Source organism: Gallinula chloropus (genome assembly GCF_964237585.1).
Source record: "Gallinula chloropus genome assembly, chromosome: 4".
Lineage (NCBI taxonomy): Eukaryota > Metazoa > Chordata > Aves > Gruiformes > Rallidae > Gallinula > Gallinula chloropus.
Genome location: NC_140088.1, coordinates 35,232,079 through 35,256,575, shown reverse-complemented (window position 1 = coordinate 35,256,575; position 24,497 = coordinate 35,232,079). Strand labels below are relative to the sequence as shown.

The 24,497-nt window shown below is 40.0% G+C and overlaps 1 protein-coding gene across 1 annotated transcript in view; it reads right to left on the bottom strand.

The window, feature by feature from the left end:
- The window catches only part of CSTPP1 (centriolar satellite-associated tubulin polyglutamylase complex regulator 1), a gene marked incomplete at its 5' end in the record, with an annotated part of 78,113 nt that overhangs the window by 39,728 nt on the left and 13,888 nt on the right, over positions 1–24,497 (bottom strand). The window contains one exon of the mRNA XM_084263906.1: positions 12,432–12,562. Within this exon, the coding sequence (XP_084120032.1) occupies positions 12,432–12,562 (131 nt within the window). The remainder of the gene's footprint in view (positions 1–12,431; positions 12,563–24,497) is intronic.

Below are 24,497 nucleotides of genomic sequence, written 5' to 3'. Positions count from 1 at the left end.
AAAATGAAGGTACATTGAGATTAAGTGATTTGCCCAAAACAGATTAACAGGATTAGGATTCAGGAGTTGCCAGTCTGAATTTCTCTGCTTGTCCCACGTTTGCTGCAGCAGACTAAGCACAACAAGGAGACCAGAGAAAGGATGAAAATGCTAACGTCTTGCACTTGGCATCAACCAAAAAATGCCAGAGCCCTATTTGATATTGGCTATTTGCCTACAGATTCACTTCACACACGTTTAATGCATGTCTATTATCAAAAGTAGTATTTTGATTATACAAGAACTAATCTAATTCATTTTAAATCAGCATAAGACCTTATAAGACGAAGTTCCAGACTGTATGTGCATGCAAGGGTGTGTAGAGGGATATTGCAGCTACTTTCTTCTAACAGAGAAAGCCAAAATAAATAATAAACAGAAGTTCTCAGTAGCTGTATTACTACTTAAAAAACCTGCTTCCCTTTTGTAACCATATTTAACTGCTATATCCACTGAAGCCAGCAGCGTTAACTTTCTGAGAGACAGATAAATAACATTTCACTAGATGTTTTTCCTTTAATATTAGTTCTGCAAGATGTGTTAGCTAGGATTCAAAGGAAATACAACAAGAGATTACAACTTTCATTTCAGTCACTAGCGACTTGATTCTTAACTCCTCTAGTCTTGTAAGATTTAATGTGTTATTCATTCGCTTTGCTTTAAGGGATCCTTTAGATAGAAAAGACTTTTAAGGAGAGAAAAAAGCATCATGGAATTAAAACAAACTTTCCAAAAAAGTTTATTCATGAGCATTACAGCATAGTGAGCGAACAGCATCAATAGAGACATACATTTTGCTAAGTGTTTGAAGTATTAATCTGGAAAACAGCGCACGCTTGAAATGCAGAGCGAAAGAGTAATATCTGTGCTGCCCAACTTCAGGCAGCAAACTTGGGTCCTCAACAAAAAGGCTGTTCTACCTAAACTCCTAAGATAATCAATACAGAAAAATATTACTAGATAGGGATTGATTCATGGCATGGAACCCCTCTGAACTGTTCAAAACTGCCCTAGAGATCAGGCACTCTCTGCTGACTATCAGAGCAGCCTATGAAAAATGGAATTCTGTTTTGGGCATCAAACTGTTATACTCCCAGGACAAAATGTGATTGACACAAGCTGTAACACGGGACAAGCTCCAGCAGGTATTTAACTTCAGCTTATAAATGCACTAGTGTGTTTATTCAACTTTCCCATGCAGCAACCTCTTTAGAGCAAATGCTAAAATCCCACCTCATTGGGTTTGAGATCCAAGCTTGACTTTTAAGCCTGCTTTTCCTGATAAATGGCTAGGTGTAGCATAGCCAAATCAGGTTCTAGATCTCTGCATTTCATTACTTCAACAAAAGAACTCAGAAGATGTCCCTTCACAGAAGAGATTTCCTAAGCAAATCTTTCACTAGACATTAGTCCAACCCAGGCGAGTTGCACAAGAGGAAAGAACAGTACACTATTTTATAAGGTGATCTTGTGAAGATCAACTTGCTTGAACAAAACTCTACTAGATAGCACTTTGAAGCTGTGGAAAAACAGCAAAAGACTGCAACCTTTTATATAAAAGGGAAATATTCTGAACTTACAATGAAGAAAGAGGAATAAAGAAGATACTCCAGCATATAAAGTAGTTTCTATTTTGAGCTCCTTCAAAAGGGAAAAACTCTTGCCAATTTTACGTTAGAAGCTAGCAACTTCTATGCACAGAGACTGGCTAAGTGATAGTTATCACCTAAATACCAGAATGCTCATGAACTAAGGTACTGTCAGAAAGGGTGTACGTTACTAACGCACGTGTTAAATTACCTCCCTCCACAAAGAAGGAAGGATTGTTCTCAAAGTGGTGCTGAGCATATGGTTTGACAATAGAGATGAACACAATGACATGACTTTATCTTTCTCTAAAGACTTTAGAAAAGCAAATAGCGAAGGGGGCTTTAATGTCAAATTTGAAAATAACTAAAAATACACCTGGACAGGCTGGAGAGCTGGGCAGGGAGAAACCGAATGAAGTTCAACAAAAGCAAGTGTAAAGTCTTGCACCTGGGAAGGAACAACCGTCTGTATCAGTACAGGTTGGGGGAGACCTGCTGGAGAAGAGCTCAGGGGAGAAGGACCTGAGGGTCCTGGTTGATGACAGGTTGACCATGAGCCATCAGTGTGCCCTGGTGGCTAAGACAGCCCATGGGATCCTGGGGTGCATCCGGAGGAGTGTGGCCAGCAGGTCAAAGGAGGTGATCCTCCTCCTCTACTCTGCCCTGGTCAGGCCCCACCTGGAGTATTGTGTCCACTTCTGGGCTCCCTGGTATAAAAAGGACAGGGATCTCCTGGAGAGAGTCCAGAGAAGGGCTACAAAGATGATTAAGGGCCCAGAGCATCTCCCCTACGAGGAAAGGCTGAGTGAGCTGGGGCTCACTAAGGGGGGGGTCTAATTAAAGTTTATAATTATCTGAAGCAGGGGACGCAGGGGGAATCAGCCAGCCCCTTTTCAGTGGTCTGTGGGGACAGGACAAGGGGCAATGGCTGCAAGTTGGAGCACAGGAAATTCTGCACTAACATGCGGAAGAACTTTTTCCCAGTGAGGGTGACAGAGCCTTGGAACAGGCTGCCCAGGGAGGTGGTGGAGTCTCCTTCTCTGGAGATATTCAAGACCTGTCTGGACACCTGAGTGATATGTCCTAGGGAGCTGCTTTGGCAGGGGGGTTGGACCCGATGATCTCTCGAGGTCCCTTCCAACCCCTATGATTCTGTGATTCTATGTAGGCCATGCACAGTGATCTACTATTCTAAGGCAAGGATTACTCTCAAAAAAAGAAGACAAGTTCCAACAGTTTCTCTAAACTAACATATGCATTTTTTCCTACTTGGCTCATGACAAAAGAAGCCTGTATCTGTATGAAAACTAAAATTTTAGTGTATAAAACTGAATTCATAACACTAAAAGGCCAAAAATCTTGATTTTATCTCTGAGTATGTCAACTTTAGCTAGTCACTTTGTTTCTCTGTGTCACTTTCTGCGACTGTGAAGTAAAAATAGTGTTGTCAAGGTTTTGGGGAAGCTTCATTCTTAAAGAATTGTAAAATACCTGGAGATCATCAGCAAGTAAAGTGTCATAATAAATAACTATTCTGAAATTAAAACATCGCATTGGAGTTCTGTCCTTCACAGAAGTGAGTCATGAAACACTTCTCAGCACCTTAAGGACAATTACACTCGCTTGACATTTCAAGGGCTTGATAAAAGAATTTTCCAATCATAGTAGACAGAAAAATTAAAGTTCTTTCAGGAAGAAGCTGCAATATTAACTGCTCAGTATCCTAATCATGTCGACTAGTATCTGCTTTGCATTGTAACTTCACACAGCACAGCAATCCCTCTGCCACTGCTTGTAGACATGAAGAAAAATCATAGAATCATAAGATGCCAGGTTGGAAGGGACCACAAGAATCATCTGGTCCAATCTTTCTTGGCAAAAGCTTCATCTAGGTAAGATGGGTCAGCCACATTTTACAAGTACCCAGCGTTGGAATAATCTCCCCAGGGAAGTGGTGGATATTCCAGTGGCTGATTGCTCTCATTGTGAAAACTTTTCCTCTGAAGTCTAATCAGAATCTCCCCAGGAGTAACTTGCACCTATCACCTTGCCTTTTCCCTGTGACTCCTTGTAAAAAGTCTCCATCTTCTTTGTAGACACCCTTTAAGTGTTTGGGCATGGTGATGAAGTGACCCTTAAGCCTTCTTTTCTCAGGGCTGAACAAACCCAATTCTCTCAGCCTTTCCTCGTATGGCAGGCTTCCCAGTCCTTTGATCATCTTTGTGGCCCTTCTCCGAGCCCTCTCCAGCCTGTCCACATCTTTTTTGTATAGTGGTGACCAAAATTGAACACAGTATATCCAGGTATGGCCTGACAAGTCCTGTCCATGAGGATCCCCACGTGGATTCCTAGTCTGTACTGCACACCCATATTATGTTTTCCCAGGTGTAAGACCTTACACTTGTCCTTGTTGAAGTTCAGAAGGTTCTTGTTAGCCCACTCTTCCAGCCTATCTAGGTCTTCCTGCAGGGTGGCTCTCCTTAAGAGTCCACTTCCTCACTCAGTTTGGTATCATCCACAAACTTCATCAAGGTTTGATCCCATCATCCAGATTACGTAAGAAGACACTTAAACAGCATTGGGCACTTTGAGAAATGGACGATCAAACCAAAGAGAAATTCAGGAGGAGGATAGTATAATGATACAAATGAATTTAAAAAAAATGAGCAGGTAAAGAGCTGACTAGGGGAAGGAGTCAATATAGTTCAGAAGGAAAGCTGGTCCTACAGTACAAAGGAAGAACAGAGGAAGGGTTTAAATTCCATTCAGGACAACACTGCCTTCCTTGACATCTCTTCTCCCTCCGTGACAATGAACACTAGTAACACACCAGAACCTTACATACTTGCACTTTCCAACAAAAAAACAAACCAACAAAAACATTTCTCTTCAAATGTTTGGTTTCCTTTAGGTTTATTAAATAGTCCGTGGACTCTCCAGCCCCCCCTTGACAGTACTGCTTCTCCTCTTGAGCAACACCCGGTTGTTTCCTCCATTACAAATAATATGAAAGTCCTACTGTATCTATACCAGTTTCTTGAATCAGCTGATGTAAATTTTGACTGCTTGTAGGACTAGACATTAATGCAGGAAAAGCTCAGGAAAGACGTGTTATAGAGTATCTCTGGGAGCACTAGAGTCCACAAAGCTTTTATTCCACAGGTTTGTGGGTTTTGGCTAACTGACACTCAAGTCTAGCAAGGTGTGAACTTCTATAAGAGCTCTTACTGTGCCTGAATCATTTCTAAGGTCTAAGGCTCGAGAGGAAAAACAGGGGTCTTGTTGATGTTCAGGTATATCCTGCTCCAACAAGCACTGTACCAAGAGAGATGATGAGAGTTATATGTAGTAAGAGCACAGAATGCTCACCCTCAGACCAGCTCATGAAGGAAGGTATCAGACTGTACAGTATCAGAATCATGTCCCCACAACAAATGCAAAATGGACCAAGCTTAATTTACTGAATACATTTCATAACTCATTTGCAGATTACAGGTTTTTTATGGTGCTACCTTATCCCCATTTCACAAAGCAGTAGTAGCATATCAAAGTACTAATCATGCATGCAGATCACTTCTACTGATAGTCATCTAGGATTCTTAAAAGATGCATAACCCACCAATCCTGTTAATTGTATACACCACCTTTATTCATGATCATGCCTATTTAAACTGGACTTAGAAATATGTATTGAGGTAAGACAACTTTCAAGTGATCTAAGAACTTCTAAACCTAAGCACAGCTGTACTGTTTAGCAAACTAATTCTGCATCCCACCTTTAGTCAAATACAGACATATTTAGTGGTACCAAGGCCTCAAAATGAAGTGCAGAATACGGACTTGCTGAGAGATTATGAGCTTGTAGGCACCAGTTATCTTGCCTAACAAGAAAAGCTTTTCTGGAAGAGTTCAGTAACAGTTACAGAAATAGAAATACAGCTGGTGCCAGTCCTTTCAACAGCACAGGGAAAAACATAATCTCCTCAAAAGTAGTAAGTGGCACTCCCAAACTCAATTTTACCAGAAAAACTGAACTTGAAGATTTTGGGGGCATAGCTAACAGGAGGGGTGGAAACACAGGGGGAGAGACTACAGTTGTCCACATTAGCAATCAAACAGGCAAAAAACTTCTAGATGTAGGTCAGGGCTGCTCAACCCAATAGGAGATGTAGACTCTAGAGTCAGGTGCACATTATGGAAATCAATCAAGTTGACTTAGGAAAGTTAGAAAGTGAATCTGCAATGATGAAAACTATGAATAATAAGACCACCAGAAAGAAAAGATATAAAAAGCAGCTAGGATGATAAAAAGAAATTTTCTGTGCAGCTGGGCAACAGTACTTGAAAAAAAGATAGACATTAAAAAATGTCAACATCTCTTCACTAATCACAACATCTCCTAGCATCTAGGTTACATTGAAGAATTAAGTGCATGTGTGTACAGGAAGGTCCTTACTCTTCTGTCCACACCTAACCTGAGCACTCATTTCCTCTCCAGAGTGCTTCTTCTCAGTTTGCAACTACACTGCTCAAAGCAGCTCAGCAGAGATGCTAATTTATTCTGCAGCAGTGACTGACATGGGCACACCATAACAACACCTCCCATATGTCAGCTGACTTGCTGAGATAGATCAACTAGCCTCAGGCTGCTGTCAAAGGAACTGCAACCTCCAGGCCCCAAGCTAGCATCTTGAGATAGTGCTGAATTGTACCATACAGAAATACCAGGCCTTAGATTGTCCATATAAACATTACATCACACAGCATGGACATACACTTGAAGCCAACAGCATGAGGAGAAGTACATTTCACAGTTCGCTGAGAAGAGATAAAGAGAATTCTTCCCTCAGTTCAGGCACGTCCACATCTCAGGGCATGTTAAGAGCCAACAGTGGGTTGAAAGCTGACGAGGCCTTCACAGATGTTCTTAAAACCTCTATGCAGAAAGTGACAGTATAAAGAATCAAGAGAAAACAAGATTTTCATCTTCTTTCTCTAACTCCCTCCATTTTAGCATCTCTGCTGCTGTGGAGCAGACCAGAAATACCATAGAGAATACTAGTTAATGAAGTTAATGCTTCATAGAACTGATACTGGATGATTGCATATGCAAATATAGTGTGCAGATCATCTCTCAAGACCTGCCACAAGCGAGAGAAGAGTTAGACCAATGTCATTTAAATGAAGAACCACACAGCATTCAGAATCTCAGCCCAGATCACACAACTTCGAATTCATTTTATTCCAGGGAACTTCCCCACAATTTGCAATGCTAACTCTTCAGGCCCATATTGGAACCTAAAAAAAAAAGTCTTAATTGAAAAAATCCATTTCAATTGGTTTGAATAAGAATGCTGTCACAGGGATGGGAAACTTGCCAAAAGACTGCAAAGCAAATGGTAATAATAATTACCAGTTGAATTTCAGATAATTGCTTAGCAGAAGGCAACAATGATCACTGTACATAAGCTCATTTAAACATTTCACTCAACTGGGACAAATACTGAAGAACATACTAATTTGCCAGTGACACAACCAGTGAAGAATTGTCAAAAGATACAAAATAGCCAAAAACAATTAAACAAACATCTAGAATATAAAGTTGAAAAATTGCAAAGTTATAAAGTTGCATATAAAGCTGGAAATTCAGATGAGCTGGTGAATGTTCAGAGCTACAGTTGAAAAGCAAATGCAATACAGGGGGGCGAAAGGGGGGTGCAAACTCATACGAGATAAGGGGGACTTCCAGTACACTACATTTCATTTCACAAACTGAACTGACAGAATGGTATGAACCAAATTCAGAGAGAGACTAGGTAAAGAGTCCATTGCTGATGCACATGCCACTACTTCCACAGGTGATTACTGCAATGAATTTTAGATGTAAAGCAGGTAACTTAAAATGCTCGTAGATATACCTCACCATCTCTAAAATGTAATCCTCTACTTCTCCTCAATTTAAGAAGATTTTTGTCCTAATATTCTGGTCATCAGTGGTTCCAGGCAGAGTTATGTTGATAAATCATAAATAGCAACAGTGATAACTGTAGGGCAAAGGAACTGCTAAGTCAGTAGAGATCAAACATTTCAGCCAAGCCTATTTCACTGCAGAATGAGCTACCAGAGAACATTGGGTTAAAATCCATAGCTTAATTATCTTTAGGACATACTGTGAGATCTTACGGGTTCCTTAAAATTTTCCTACAATACCACGATACAAAGATCTGACTTAGTCTTAGTTAGAAAAAGGAAAGAGCAGAAGATTCTAACATTCACTGTGATATCACTTATGTTCTACGCATTTCACTACACAGAGATTGGCTAAGACAGAAATGCAGATAGTGTAACAGCTTACAAGGGAGGGAGTAAAAAAAGACAGAGGAATTTAATATAAAGAGTTACATGTGGAAGCATTAGTATGACATAAGCAAATGAAGGCGTTTTGGAACCCAAAAAATCATTAAAATATCATCTGTTAAAAACTAGCTAGGAGAACAGTAGTCTTTCTAGCTCTTCTCAAGCTCCAGGTTACATGAAAGATACAGATAGGGCATTTCTTTAATTTTGGTAAGGAAGCTAGCCTTCCTGGCAAACTCAAGAACTAATCAGCCACACATACCACTCATGTCATTCTGTGACAGAGACTGCATGCTTGGTTGTGGTAAACATTCCTTCTACAAGCTCCAAAGGTAGTTAGACTTCCAGTTTCCCAATTCAAGTGTGCAGCAGCAAAGGGGCAGCCACTACCCGCCATGATGAAAGAAATGAGTTAAGTTCATATGAAGATTTCATTTCAATACAAGCAGCAACAGCACTTTTTCCTCTGAAGGGGAGGATCCTCAACCAACATAGCACAATATACTTTCTATAGCAGTTTTATGCTTCAGTGGTGTCCACATCTAAATAAAGTAACAATCAATCCCTGAGTGGAAGGAAAAGATCCTGTATTTGGTGTTGAACCATTCCAGGGCTATATCTAAAGTATACAAATGACAGCTACTTTTGCTGGAAGTAATTTTAAATTGAGAGGAAAAAGAAATAAAAAAAAAGAAAGAAAAAAAAAAGAAAGAAAAAAAAGCTGTTGAAAAGCACCAAAGAAAGCTGGGGCTCTAGAAAAAAAGTGCCAATGATCTTGACTGAGCTTTCTGTTCACTTCTCAATACATCAGGCCTGGAACAAGTTTCTCAGTGCAAAATTTCTCTAATTGGCTGGAAAGCATTTAAGGAAAAATCTTTTTAATTAAAAACAGAGAACCAACAAGACATGAAAGCCATGGGGGTTGGGAGAGGCATATGTTGACCTTATGAAGCTTTGCAGCAGAACTCTGCAGGGGCTGTTTAAACTGAGAAAGCACAGTTTTAATTAAAGAGTCCCGAGGAACAGACAATTCAAAAGAGCAGGTCAGCTAGATTCCAAGAGGTCAATTTAAGCATAAGCAGAGGGAAAACAAGACTTCTGGTCATTTTGCTTTTCTCTGGGAGAAATCTCTTGCTAACTGAGCATTATTCTCTGTGCTTCTCAACACATAAGCTAGCTGTCCTCTAACCACCTCTACGGGTGTTTATGTATCATTAGTAGGTGGTTAAGGGAGGGAAGATGATGTTCTGTGAAGCCCACCCCAGTTTCTTGACACTAGATCACCCTCCCTGCAGCTCCTCAATGTGTGGAATCTCAGATATGCTTATACATACTTGAAAATAGAACACTGCATCTTGCTAAGCATCTAAAACCAGTGGGAAATCCTGTAAAAAAACCCAAATCCAGCACATCACCACACAGAAATCCTCTTTTAAAAACCAAACAAATAAACAAACTTCCTTACTTTTTGACATGCATTATGTTACTATAACATTTAGTGAAGCTAGTCAGTTTTCCCTGTTACTTGGAGACAAAAAGGAAAAACAAATCTAGTCTCTAGTCAAATGAAAGGAGTCACAAATGGCAATGTAACTAGAACCCATCAAGTAGCAGGGCTAACAAAAGTTTAATACAAACACTTCTGCATTTCTCCATGAAGGATTACTTCCCATTGTTTCATAAAGATAAAGAACTAAGTAGAAATGTAATATCTACAGTAATTTCCCAAGAGAAACAATAACGTCAGCATACTCCAATTAGTGTATACAAGGTCCTTCACATACATGGATTATTATATTTAAGTCTTGCTCTCTCCCTTATTGGCCCTTTGAGAATTCATGGCTAGATGCATCTGTTTGGGTGAATGAGGTACATATCCCAAGCCAAGGCACAGTTATTTCAAAACTGACCAAAGCAGCTGTAAATTTCCCCACATCAAGGAGGAGTAACTAGCAGCCAGATTAACTAATCAGTTGTGAGAAACTGTCTACTTTTCTAAAATCCCAGTTAAGCATTAAGAAGTAGAAAGGGAGATGGGGGGGAGCTATTTGGGGTTTGAGTTTGCATAAGCTTGGAAATTGCATCATCTTACATCTTCAACTTTATTCTTTCTTGCTTCCTCCAGCCATAGTGCAAGCTTTGATACAAGTTCTTATTTATTTTTATTTATTACCTTGACCTATATTTATAAGGTTTATCATCAGGGATGACCCCCACATATGCAAAAATCTAAGAAAAAGCCACCATTTTCTTCTATAACTAAAATTCAAATCTGGAATGAAACTTAAAAGTAAATGTGAGGGGGAAATGCTTTGGGCATCACTTGGACTTTTTCTACCGGTAAGAGACTCATTCTATAGTTACCAATGACCTCACTTTTTGTTGCTGCTATTTTTGTAGAACGTGATTCCTTCTCATGTTCACCTAAGTCATGAATTTCAAGGAAAGAAATCCAGGTGTGGTCTATGCCTGAGTGCAGTAATAATCATATTTCACCCACTATGTTACACAGGTTCAACTTCCTCTTAGTAAATAAGCTTAGCTCTTAAGAGACCACAAATGTTCTGAGCTCTCCTATGCACAACAATAGAAAACAATCCCATAGCAAATAAAAATTAAATTTAAAAAAAAAAATCAAGGTGCTAGTACATAATTGCTGCCAGAGAACCAGAGAAATTGGACTGAGTGGATGAAAATATTAACATCAAATTCTCTAGAGTGACGCATTTCTCCTTCTAGTTTATATAAAAGATGTGTATAAATACACAGGTAAACATGCCATATTTTCTTAAAACTAAAAAGTGCAGCAACTAGATTTAAAAAATCAGAAAAATATGTATTGAACTCTTAAGGTAACAAGCAAAGCATAGTAACACCCACCCGACTTTTGTTCCTCTGCTTTCCCTTCCCCTTCAAAGTTCCTTGGTGATTACATTTTTCCCACACACACACCTTTTCCATGCTCACATAAAACTGCTAAAACAGAAGGCAGATATTATGTAATGAGAACTTTTAGGTTGTCTCCAACAAAACCAGGTCCCCATCAGCTGGCAAAGTCAGATGCTAGGTAGAAGCAGCCTGATGACTTACATTGAAAGTACAGCAGGAGGTACTTTCCATCAGATAGCTTCTTCTCAATTAGTCAAAGATTGCCACGGACAGCTGCAGTTCTGGTGGACTACTTCACTATCATCTCTAGTACTCCTACAGGGAAATGCTCTGGGAGTCTACACTTTATCTTTCCTGACTATGACCTGACCTCAAATCAGATATGTCTTCACCACATACTAATATAACTAGTAACATACAATTTAACTGAAATGATATAAAACATTATCTCTGATCTAATATAAATGCTTCAGAATGTAACGAAACACACATCACTAGGAAGAAGGTGTTACAAACAGCAGCCACTCCCTTCAGTAGTTAATTAGAGATTTTGTCATGTTTAGCTATGATTGCCTAATTTCCAAGAATTTAAATAGCATGTCAAAAAAGTCAAGTTGTTATTCATAGCCTTGCAAACCATGAGCAGAAGTGGTGCAAAGCTTAGCCAGAAGGTGAGGTTTTTATCTAGCCTTCCCTGAAACAAGAAGTGAGGCTGAATAGTCTGGAACAAGTGAGGGTTATAGTAAAAACACCCACCAACATTCATATTCGTACAGCAACATCCAGTGTATTTGCTTACAATACTAAGTTAAAACTAAAACAAAATACAATTTTAGTTGTATGTAGTTACTTGAGTTTATTTTGAACTGGAGCCAGGTCTGTAATACCTAATACACTGAGTGCAGTATACGAATAGCTAGACAAGATAGCACAGTGCTGAACAGTTATTTTGGCTTTGGAACTTTTTCCTTGTGGGTAGGGTTGGGGAAGAGGTCACACAATCGTCAGTGGTCTCCCCTCCACAGGCATCAGGATCCTGCAACATGATCTAGGAGATGTTCCGGGACTAGCTCAAGCACAACTCAGACAGCAGTACTCACCACACTACAGCCCAGCAACACTAATACTCTGCCTCCTGCAGAGCTCCTGGTCAAAGCACTCGATACCCCAACTGCCTTGTCTCAGCACCTGCCTCTCTCATGCTCCATACCCTATATTCTAACCATCTCTGGGACTGCGACCCCGCTCCCATCCAGTGATCTGCAGCACTTCTCCACCCTGGCCCATCCCTCCCTCCGCACAGGCCCAGAGACATCCTCCCTCTGTTCTACTGCTGCTCTGTAATGCAAGTAGCATTGGCAACAAGGTGCTCATATGCTACTTTATGTGTGTTTTCTAAATACTTCACAGGCAACTGTAGAGTGTCTCAATGCCTAACATTACTATTAGAAGATTAGAACACAGTGTGAAGCATCAGTATTTGTACTGCCTTAATAGCCTGGCTAATGATTTTAATGTCAAGGTAAGAGGACAGCAGCAGATGGCTGGAATACTTGCCTCCATTTTTCCCCACTGTTCGGAAACACCTCCAGAAGGTGCGAAGAAAAGACGCCCTGTTGTGTGGGGTGGCTTGGACAAAGCTGAACTCCCGGAACAGGATGTGTGTTCCTTGACGCACACTGTTAAAGCTGAGGAGACAAAGCAAAAACAAGAGAACGTTAGAAAGCTGAACCAGGGCGGATGTTCTGGGACCAGCTGGAACAGTAGCAAGAAAACCACTGGCAGCCACATTTTGTGAAACCAGATCTCCAACGATTTTATACCCATCTGTTCTCTAGAGAGAAGACTATTTGCAAAAACCACATATTGGAATTTAATTATAGGAATCAGGAGCTTGTGAAAGTAAAATTCATTCTAAAGAATCCCAGCAAGGGGTGTCCAAGAGCCACTTATTTGAAGCCATTCCATTGGAAAATGAAAGGCCAAGAGTAACTATTGTTTATCTGACCAGAAGATGCCCTTTCTTTTAGTACCATTTGAACTTCACTGCTATTCTAATCACGGTTTTGGTGAAGCCACCAAAATAAAATCCTTTTTAAAAGAAGCCTCAAGATTTCATTTCTAGGTTACCAAAAGTTGACTCTACAGGATGCATAAAAATCTATTTCAGCCATGAAAAGCAGACTGACACTTCACTAAACGACATTTTGTACCAGTGCATTTTGAAATGCTGGTCATTATGATGGTCAATTGGACATCCACATTATTGTATCTTAGTACAAATTCCCCACATTTGAGTTGTATGCATTTTGAGCTAACTTGTCACATTCGTCCATAAAAAAGGTTTCTCTGAAGTTCAAGAAGCTCTCCTTTAGGCACAGTGAAGTGCAACATGCAAGAACAATAGATATGCAAATATAAACATTATATACCAAAGGGTATAATGACAGGGTTGCCTCAAAGACAGATTTGGTGCATTTCACTCTGCATCATGCAAGTGGGACAAAGCTTTCAAACGCTCCAGAGAGATCATTAAAAACATCCACTTGGGACAGCAGCTTAACTCTCCTGCATAGGAGAGAATTAATGAGAACATAGAAGTTTACTTTCATCACAGTAGAACCTCTCCATAGGTAGCATCTCCACAACAGACGAAACCCAGTGGTCAGTGTGAACACTCTTCAGTTTGCAATTTTAAATCAGCTCTTTAAATATAAATAGCTTAAATCACTTTATCCCTCATAGTATAGAAAAGGATCTTACATTTTAAAGAGCATTACACCAGAGGTAAGCAGAATTAAAAACTCATAGAGCTACTGGGGGTGGCATGGGGGGAGCTTATGGAGAGAAGCAAATTCAATTTGTCAGAAAAGAATCACAATTTGTTTGGTTTTTTTAATGTCTTGGTTCTCAAACACATGCAAGTAAATGGAATTTTTTGTCATGTGTTGAAAGCTAGGTGCAGAACACTGTTTCTAGCCCTCTCATCCAGAAGGAAATGCAACTCAAAACAAGTACAATCATCTTACGATTAATAAACATTCATGACTCTTGAATCCCGGAGTTAGAACTTCTTTTTCTGTAAATATCATGGCCAAATAAGTTATTTTGTATTTATGAAACCTTATTCATGCAGCAGCACTGTATAAACCAGAGGAAAGCACAGGCATTGTCCCAAGAGATTAAAGTAAATAAATAAATCATGTGCTTGATCAAAATATGCCAAAATTGCTGGAAAGGGCTCCCATGACTATCACTGTATGTAAAGAGTATTCATGACAAAAGTGCTGTGGCTCACTGCCTTAGAGTGAGTGAATTCAGAGTAAGGGAAAAATAACTTGCATAAAGACGCACAAGATGCCTGTGATAAAGCTGGAAATGGGATTTCAGATCTTCTCATCCCACACCACAGCCTGTAACACTTTTCTTATTCCTGATTTGCATTGTTTTGCTGATGATTTGACAGGCTGATAGAGAAAACATATATAAATGTATAAATGAAAAAGCAGCAGCTTGGTGTAATAGAAGGAGGCAGCTGTCAGGAAGGTGATGGCACAATGATACAACCAAATGCACCAAATTATGTTGCTCAGAACAACTACGGCACATGTTCTGTCTAGAAGCAGACCGTGGCAGAACTGGAATGGAAAGGTCCAGACACAAAGCTAACATACTATTAACTCACAGCAGACAGCCCTACTATTCTACTCCTTAGTTCTAATAAGGGAAAGCTCAAGTCAGTTCCATTTTCAGCATGGGATGGCTCTAAACCTAGCAGGCAGAAGGGTATGATATCATTTGTTGTTGCTTACTGAGTTAAAAGCGTAGGTGGGTATGTTGGAACATCAGCACACCTGGATGTGCTGACAGCCAAGTGCCGTCAGCTAGTTGAGTAGAAGTACAGTATTTCTTTCATTCCTCACTTCTGGCAATACAGTTTTGTTAAACTATACAATGGAACAACTTCCCACCCCCAAAAGCTCAAGTCTGCAAGCACAGGAGTCAGAATTCTATCCCAGTTACGATGTTGCATTTCAGAGACCCCACTTCACAAATTCCTTCTCATAAGGTGTAAAAGTTCCACTCAAAGCAGCCAGCCCATGATGCAGCTATCCAGCAAGCAGCCCAACAACAAATCAACAGATCTGTTCTCAGGCAGGGTCAAGATCAAGGGACGGGAACACCATGTATTTTGAACACACTGTAGATCTTCAAATTCCTTCATCATCAGTAGATTGGCAGTACAAAAGTAACTTCTCCACCTTTTCCTTAGCAATTGCCCAGAGGTGAAGTTACCATTGATAACAGCAAATAAACCCTTCTGGAAGAAAAAGAAATGGTGACAACTCAGAACTGTTACAAGTGTTCCAACAGCACATAGGGACTACAACCAACACCTTACCTATGCTTTTTATATGCCTGCAAACAGATGTCTTTTCCAATTTCTTTTGAACAAAAAAAAAAAAACGAAGCAAGCTTCAGACTTAGAGGGATGTCTTCAATAAGCAAGATATTAACAGCAAAGCAACAAAACTTAGCTCAAATGTTCTCAATAAGTTTAATAGCTGGTGACATTCATCCCTTAGGATTGCTCCAACTTCCCTCTCTGCCCTCCTCTCACTGAACAACTCATAGCCTTAACAAAGTTAGGTGGCCAAGGCTTATCAGCACATGTGCAGGAGAAAAACTGACCATCTAGGGAATCTCAGCAAGGTATTAGTTTGTCCACAATCATTTAGAAATGGGTTTGTGAACTCAGAAGCAAGGAAAGTATTTTTTTCCACTTCTCTGGTTAACTTTTCCTTCCCCCTCTTTCTGGCTGTTACTGCAGCCATGCTCCGCAAGAGACTCCTTCAAGAAGGAAGCTTTCAGCAGCTCTGCAAGTCTCCCACTGCACACCTAATGGCTGCCCTGGCCTGCTACATTACCAGGAGACAGAGCTGGCAAACACAAACACTTACAGAAGAGACCAACAATAGGATTCTGGCTCGCTTAAACGGGCTAGAAGTTGAACTGAATGCTCACTAGTTATCACCACTTCACTGCAAACATTCATATTTCCACACAAAGATATTACACAGCTGGATACTCTGTTAACAAAATAACTGTTCCATTCATGTTTGAGAATATTCTGGAAAAAGATGAGAGGAAAATAACACAACATTCTCACTTCATGGAAAGATCTAAAGAAACTTTTGCAGTAGGGACTTCAAGATGCTTAGTTTTTCACTCCTTTACATGCCCCAGAGCAGCCAAACCACAGAATAGTCTATTCCAACATCACTGAAAGCTGAATCTTGCAGCACACCCAGACTACGCTTGTGGGATGGCACGTGCATGTGAGGGAAAGAAAGAGAGTTTCAGGAGAAGACTGTGATAAAACAGCCCCAGGTCTCAGCAATGGTTATGCTGGGAACTCTAGCACTCAGGTGCTGCTTCTCTGAACAGAGCTGCTTTCAGTAAGGCTTTGTCTTTTGTGTAATTACGTTTCGGCAACTTGCCAGAGTTCAGAAACTTTCAAGCACTCTTTTCAAACCTTTGGACTTCTAAATAGATTGTAAAAGTCCCAGGATGCTATGGTAACATCCCAATTGAAACCCACTACAGCAGTTAGCCTCTGCCTGCTGAACTCAGGCAAAGCCAAATATGCACAATGCAGAGAGAGCCCCAAGTGCTCAAGAAGGACAGAAGAGCTTGCCAGGACCCTGCTGTCCCCCTAGCAGGTGCCACCTTTGGTTACCACGCAAAGAGCTGAATGAGTTCACAGGACCCCTCCTCTACTAAAGGGTAAACAAGGAACAAGGACTTAACTTAGAGCATTACTGCTTGCATTTTCCATTGAGAGCACAACCACAGAAGAAAAACACTTTGAAGACTTAAGCTGCTTCTCCAGCATGAAGATTTCCCCACTCACACACTAGTCTTTTCCCCAGTTACACAGGTGTCTAAGTTATTGTAATAGAATTGAGTGTCTTAAGTGAATATAAAGCAACCTCCAACAGCAACTTTGCGTTTGAGACTAGGTCTAGACTGGCTAAACCATCTGTAGAGAGAAACAGTACAGAGTACCCAGTGTCAATGGTATGGGTGTATCCGGGTTGATTTTTCTTGAAACACACTCTGAACTAGCTCTAGTCTGGTCCCGTGGGCTGAATGCTCATTTGCAGTTGGAACACATCTTCCAATTTAGTTTCATCTGAAAGGAACCCAGGTCATGAGCTCCAAGACTGCTTCATGGTGTGAACCAAAGCACAGTAAGTAGGGATAATCAGGAGTATTAGGATTAAAGACTGTGGTACAATGGGTAACAAAGAACTAGCTCCAGCAACAGAAAATACTGAAATTCAAAAGGCTTTAAAACCCAGGCAAGTTCTGTCGTTAAATAACTTATACACACACAAAGCATCCACAAGCAACTAATCACTTACCCCGAGGCCATTCTCTGAAACAGCCGAGTGAGGCTTACCTTGCCTGGAACACTTAAAATTGGAGGCATATTGGGAAAAAAAAATAATCCCAGTTTCACTGATGTGATGAACAAATTACTGCCACACAAGTGTAATTTAATTTAAGACCATGCTATTCTTCATCTATTGGTTTAAGTGTACTACACTACTTGCAATATTCAGCCCAATCATTGGGTTGGTTCTTTAGCTGTTCCTCTTGGAAGGTAGCAGGAGCATTAGCATTCCTCAATTCAAAGCTGTTGTATCAAGTGCTTTCTAAAATTCCACAGATATTAACATTTAGGACAATGAATTCAATCTCAAGGAAATCACCATCATCCTCTAATGTAATTAGAAGGGCTTTTTAGGCACTTCCTCTGAAAGGTGTTAGCAGTGTTAAGACAAAACAGATGCTGAAAGTTATTCCTGATGACTGGCTTTAAGAAAAAATCCTTTTTTAACAACCAGGCAGATAGGAAATCATTAACACTCAACATTTTTGTGAGACTGGATGATGGAACACTGAAAACACAGGGACTGGATATTTTGAGATCCTTTTTCTCACTCACTCATGTTTATTTCAGCTGAAGGGTGTGGAAAGAGGGAAAGGTGTGACAAATTTTAATTCGTGGTGTAGGCTTGGAAATCTCTGTATTCATGGTATAGTTAATACAGGTGGTACAGAGATTATCCCAAGTACCATTTGAGAGGGAATCAACTACAGCACCTGTGACAGCTAAGAGCAGCCAGCAAACAAGCATTCTTGTGTTGTTTTGTAGCAATCAAACCCTCTGAGACCAGTCCACAGATTCTGGAGAAGGAAAGTATTAAAGAACAAGCACAACTCCTCATCTATTACTCAGAATCCCTTTATCTTTTTTTAGAGCCACTCTCCCTTGATTTTTCCTATGCTAGGTCAGTAATTTAACACCTTGAAGCTTTCAAATCAAAAGCTAAAATGACCTTATGGTGTTGAATTATTAGCCCAGGATTAAAAAAAAAAACACCAACAAAAAAAGCGCAAAAGCAGGGGGAGGGGGCGGATCTCTAAAAACAGAGGCCTTTTGATCAGAGCAGCATCCTGCAGTTTGCTGTAACTCAAGCCGGCCATTCTTATATAGTAGGAATTAAGGACTCCCCCTGCCAGGCAGGGTCCTATTAAAACACAATAGCTGTTTGAAAAGGGTAAGCAAGCTGATATGGATATAATAGGCCACATATTGGGGCCCCTTTCTACTCTGAAATAAAGCTGCTTCTCAAGAGTTATGAGCTGGGAAACCTAGTATTTGGGAAGATGGGAAAAGATGTACAATGGAAGACGGTAAATAGCCCTGTAGAAGCCCTCCAAGGTGCCTAAGGGAAAAGTAAAGAAGCCTTCAGAGATAAATATCAATCACCCAGGACTCTTTCAGGTGCTATTCAGACCACATGGTGTTTCAGTGGGTCTGGAAAGATTTTGCTGGTATAAAAAGAGATTTGGTTTTTACAGTAGAAAGTCCAGTGAATTGCACAGCAGAGACAGCTGCATGAATAGCATTATAGCTAGTTTTATGGAGATCATTGCATGTTGCTACCCAGCTTTCCTCAAAACCCCTTGCCCTTTCCCCCCAAACAGACAAAATAAATAAATGGAAATTACAGAATTAAAACTAGGCAAAGAAAGCTGCTAACTCTCCAGGTAATACATTTAGTATTTGCTCAAACTGGTCCAACTAGACATTTGGGGGTGAAAAGAAAACTCTTTATTGAATTGCTCTATAATCTCCTCAATGCTGAGGGTACGGGAGACTCAAGTCCTCTACAAGCTTTATTATCATACAGCCATGATCTCCATTCTTTAGCTTTCTTTATTAACCCTCAGCTGTACTTTTGTCCTGCCTGTCACGCTGTGGAATTTATTGACTAGCCACAAGATGCTACAGAAACCATACAGTGAACCTGTGGCAAGGGTGAGAAGACAGTACAAAGAGGAGAAACAATATTCAAGCTACAAGCAACACATGGCAGCATTCAGATTTCCACTAGTCTAACAACAGCTCTGGAAGTAGCTATGGAATTGACACCAGCAGGAGATGGATGTTGATACCAAAAAGTCAATGTCTGTTGAGAAGTATAAATTTGAAGAGTACTGAACTCTCCCGCTCATCTTGTACAGCTGAGATCAAAGCATAATGCTGATGAAGACAAACTGGCTTCTTTGAAAGTTGAGGCCAAAGCATAAGCATGAGTAAGGGCCTGCTTGCTCCATTCTGCACAGTTCCAGGCTTTATCAACTAGACTTTTCATTATTTTAAAAGGTAGCAGCACAATCATGTTATGACTGTGGTGATCTAGGACCTACCGAAATATAACTTAGTGACTGTTCCAAGGAGATTCGACACTGGTGCTGTGCATGCAGCTCCCATACTTGCTGCTTTCAGTCTTGGTTAGACTGGAGAACTTCAGAAGAAGAAAAAAATTAAATTTACAACTAATACTCTCTTACCTATTCAGTTGCTTTGGCAAGAACTATAGCACATCAAAGACGGAGCAGCTTCCAGTAATTCCATCACGGCAACAAACGAACCTTGCCAAAATTCCTTAATGTAAATGAAGCTTCATCATTTGACATTAATGCTAAGTCTGCATTGAGAGATTACTTAACTAAACCACTTTGTGTTCACTGCAACTGCTTGGCTACAAATGTTGACCAGCTACAGTTTGTCTAATGTATTTGAAGATACACAATAGGATTAATTTTACAGGACATGAGGTTACTGCAAGTCTCTAAGGCTAATGTACTCTGGAATCTGTATGGTTTCAACACAGCATAGAAAGAACTCAGGTTCTCTAAAGACATGCAGATTTCTAGAAACCAGAATTTTTTCATTGTTCCTTCTTTTTTAAAGAACAGGAAGCTAAATCAAGTTTCAAAAACATATTTTTCAGTCAACTACAAGAATTGGTTTGCTCTTCATAGGGATGCAGAGACAGTTAAAGGATTTTATCCTACAAAGGACAAGGAATCCTATTACAGGGTCTTATCACACCACATTGCTCCAGGAATTTGCTGATTTTTACAGCTTGGCATATTCAATTTAGGAGAAATTTTACATTTGTTGGCCCTGTCCACATTGGAACATGTGTATTCTGAGCGAGGCAAATAGAAATGCTCAAGATTGTGATATCACACTTTACAGACTAAGAGTGAATACAAAAGTCCTCCCAAAACCACAAAACCAAAAAAGAAAACCCACCCCAACCTCAATTCTGATCCATCTTTCTTAAAGGTCCTTCTGGGAAAAAGAAAGCGTTCCTCAAACTTACACTACTTGATTCCAATTTACTACAAAGTCTTACAAGCTTATGTGGCCAAGAAGTCCTCTGAAATCAATTTCCTATATAGAGTAGACCAGGCACACATCAAAATGCATCATTAAAACCAGAACTAAACTATATAAGTTAGTAATACAGATATATGAATAGTTATTGATGAAGCAATCATCTATTCAACAGTGGATCTCTTGCAGCCTGAGACATCAAAAACTTTATTGGAGGAAACAGTATGTTAAAAAAAAGTTTCCTAACAGAAAGTGATAAAACTATGCCTTGTAATTCTTAAAAATAGAAACCCCCACCATATAAAAAAAGGGAAAGACATCAGTGTGTACTAACTTCTTACATTGTTGTATTTTTCCAAAGCTCTTATTCTCTAGTGCATTTCTACTGAATTCCAGGTGCCAATTTCACATTACTCAGTTTTCTTCAAAACATTTACAGAAGCTGCAGGAAATACAATCCTTATAGCATGTGACCAAGCATGAAAAGAGATTACTGCTTTATATAAACATTGCAGATTGTGTGCAAAAGACTGTAAATACCCCCTCTACATCTGTTGTGGATACGTCACTATTTATCTTTCTCATTTTTTCCTATATATTCCACCACAGTGACTCAGCAAACACAGCTGAGCAGTTTTCCAGAACAATGGAGAAAGATGCTCATCGAACAGCGATCTCAGCCTCAAATACCTATTTTGCATCATGGGGAATTCTACTATAGACCTTTCCTCAGTAGGAAGGAGGCAATATAAGGTTACCAGAGTTCAATTCTGACTTGAGGGCCTTTGCCCTTCTGTAAGAATACAAACTAAAACAGAGCAGAGATTTGTGATCAGAAATGCAAGAACAGGGATAAGACAGGAACTACCCAATACCACAGATATTATAAACAAACAGGCTGATGGAGAAAATAAAAGTAAACAAAAGACCGTGTGGCATCCCAAAAGGAATGAGTGCTATGAAACACCTAACCAATGAAATGAATGAATGCAAAATAACCACAAAAAGCACATCCTCCTTAAGAAGGGTCCTTAAGGACTTTCTTGGGAACAGCAATGACTTGTGTACAGTCATTGCAGACAGTGGGATGGACTGGGAAGTAGGGAAACTATCACAAACACACATACTTCTCTATTACCTTCTAATCAAGATCGAGAGATCAATTTTCAGCAAGCCCAAGGATTTTGTCCTTTATCCTCTCTCCCTCAACCACTCAAACTTGTTTCAAGAATAAATTTACACAACTGAAGTCTGTCACCAAAGTTTTATTTTAACTCCCAGCTGGGATGCTGTATACATCTCCAAATTTGTACTAGTAACATTAACAACTATGATGAAAAGCAATATAAAAACTGGAAGCATAAGCGGAGTTATGAACTAAAACTAGACAGAGGATAGAACTTCAACTCCAGCCCAGACAAAAGGCACAAACACAGTTAACTCAGATATAGTCCTAATGCCTGTACCATTTCCCAGGTTTCTGGCCTTTGACTTTTGGAAAGATTCAAATGTCTGTTATTCAGTTATTAGCTATCAACGCTGCCTATATGCAGTTGGCTTTAACCATCATTACAAGAAGTTCAACTTCATGGCAAATGTCTTTCATTTCAACATTCAAGGCTGTAAGGAGGAATATGAATTCACCCAACTACATAAGGTCCCCATAAGGGAGTCAGTCCACTTCTGCTGCAACTATCCTACAAAGACCACAAACAAATACGTAGTTTCTGTAACATAAGGAAATAGGAAAGAAGCAGGCAAAGACTGTGTTGCTATACCAGTGAACATCCTAGATGCATCATAATCTGGCCTCACTGCACGTAACAATCATGGGTGCCTCTCTTCAAACAGCAAGAGCACAGCTCAAGTCTGTGTACAAGTGAACGGTTATCTACACATAACTACCCTGTGCTGACAACGTGATGATATCAAGCATTAACAGTCATATGCTACAGCAAGTTCTCTAGATTTTTCTGTCCCCAGTGTCATAAGCTTCCTGAGTGAAGCATGTTACCACACACAGCATCAGTGTTCGACAATGTCTTTCATGTTCAATTCTGTGTTACTCCTCTGGCTACAAGCCTGCAGAGATTGTCCTGCTTACAAAAAAGCTTTTTTACCTTTTCCCCCAGCCCTGCATTTTTTTGCATGGGTTTGGACTCCTCTGAGTATCCATTTATTTGTAAGATTCTCATGTATGTGGGAAGAAAACACTACATCTTCTAATATATTGGCAACATGTACAAACTACAGTGGGAATCAGTGTGTTATTCCCATTAATGTATGCATTTTTTCCAGCTGTTTACTCAACAAGAGTCATCCCAATCAGCATATTGGTCAGGCTAGAACTTGTTGCAATGTTTCTTACAAAGAAACAGCTCTGGGAAAATCAGGAATTCGTAGAACCTGCCTTTCAAATGAAGATAATAACACTGTTTCTGCTGTCAAGCAATTCTGTAATAAAAACAACATGCTTCAGGTGACAGATCTACATGTTCTGGACAAAATTCACATAGTTTTAATCACAAATAAACCAAGTTATTCACAATACCCAAATCTTCCATAGCTCTCATACAAAAAGCATACCCCATGGGAGTACTGGAATCCCATTTCTAATACTGGTTGGAAAAACTTAGATTGCAAGGAAGAGACTACACCATTCTGAAAACTCTTCTCTGTAGAGGTAAGACTGGAAGGCAACCAACAGACTGCAAAAGAAAGGTTTTGTATCTCCACTCTACGTGGAGAAATATACAACTATTTTAGGTTCACCAGAAAGATTTATCAGCATATTCAGTCCTGCAAATCCACCTACTCTGTGAAGAGGTACTTTGAAAACACGTCTCAAAAACGTATTAACATTAGCTGCAAAAACTATTCCTCAGAGCTTCTGGCATGAGTGCTGAGTTCATCCTCTTTCCACTGATAACTGAAGAGAGGAGAGGCAGGCATCACTCTTCTGCAGCGCCCTAGGGTGCAAGGAATCCCAAGCAAGAGCCTGTCAGGAACCATCAAGCACATGCTCCCAGATGAGATTTTCAGCCCAAAGGACTGCTTCAGAGCTAGGCCACTGACATCAGCAGCTTCATACCGACTGCATGCCTCTGCGCAGGCTTGCATCGACCGAGATAATTTTGGCTTTTTGTCTCTAGAGTAGAAGACATGCAGGAATCCTGGGAGTATTTAAAGAACACATGAAATATTATTTCTGCAACTGCTCATCAAATTTTATCAGTGAGAATATCAACATTTTTGTAAGAACCTGAAGTACTGTTACATCCCAGAGGCTACTGAGTTGTTCAAAAATAAAATACACACCGAACTAGCACTTAAAAAAAAACCCTGACAATAACAAACACCCCTCCCCCAAAAAGTCATACTGAGAAAGTCTAATAAATGGCTCAATCTCTCAGAAAAGGAATCTGGCACAACCTGTCAAAGCCCTAAGGACCTTCTCAGTACTATACAATCCTATAAAGCACAGAGACGACGTTCTACAATGCTGGATGCTGTAAAGTGTATGCAATACAATATCATTTCTGTCTTGATGAGTTTACACTATCCTTGTGAACAAGAAAGAACAAGTTACTGTGAAAAGGGGAAAGATGCAGAGCAAATGACAGCAAGATGATGATGATAAGGCCTACATACATAGACATGCAAAAAGAAAATAAATACCAAAATTGATGGCTCTAAGCTAGCTCTAAGAATCTCTCCTCTTTATAAGCAGATAAATCAGCTTATTTCCAGTTGCCAATTAAGGTTGCCTTCAATGAGTGGCTTATTTCTCATGGGCATCCCATCTGTCCCGTCCCTGGCCCTTCCCCCTGCCTTTCCACCCACCAAGGGCACTGAGA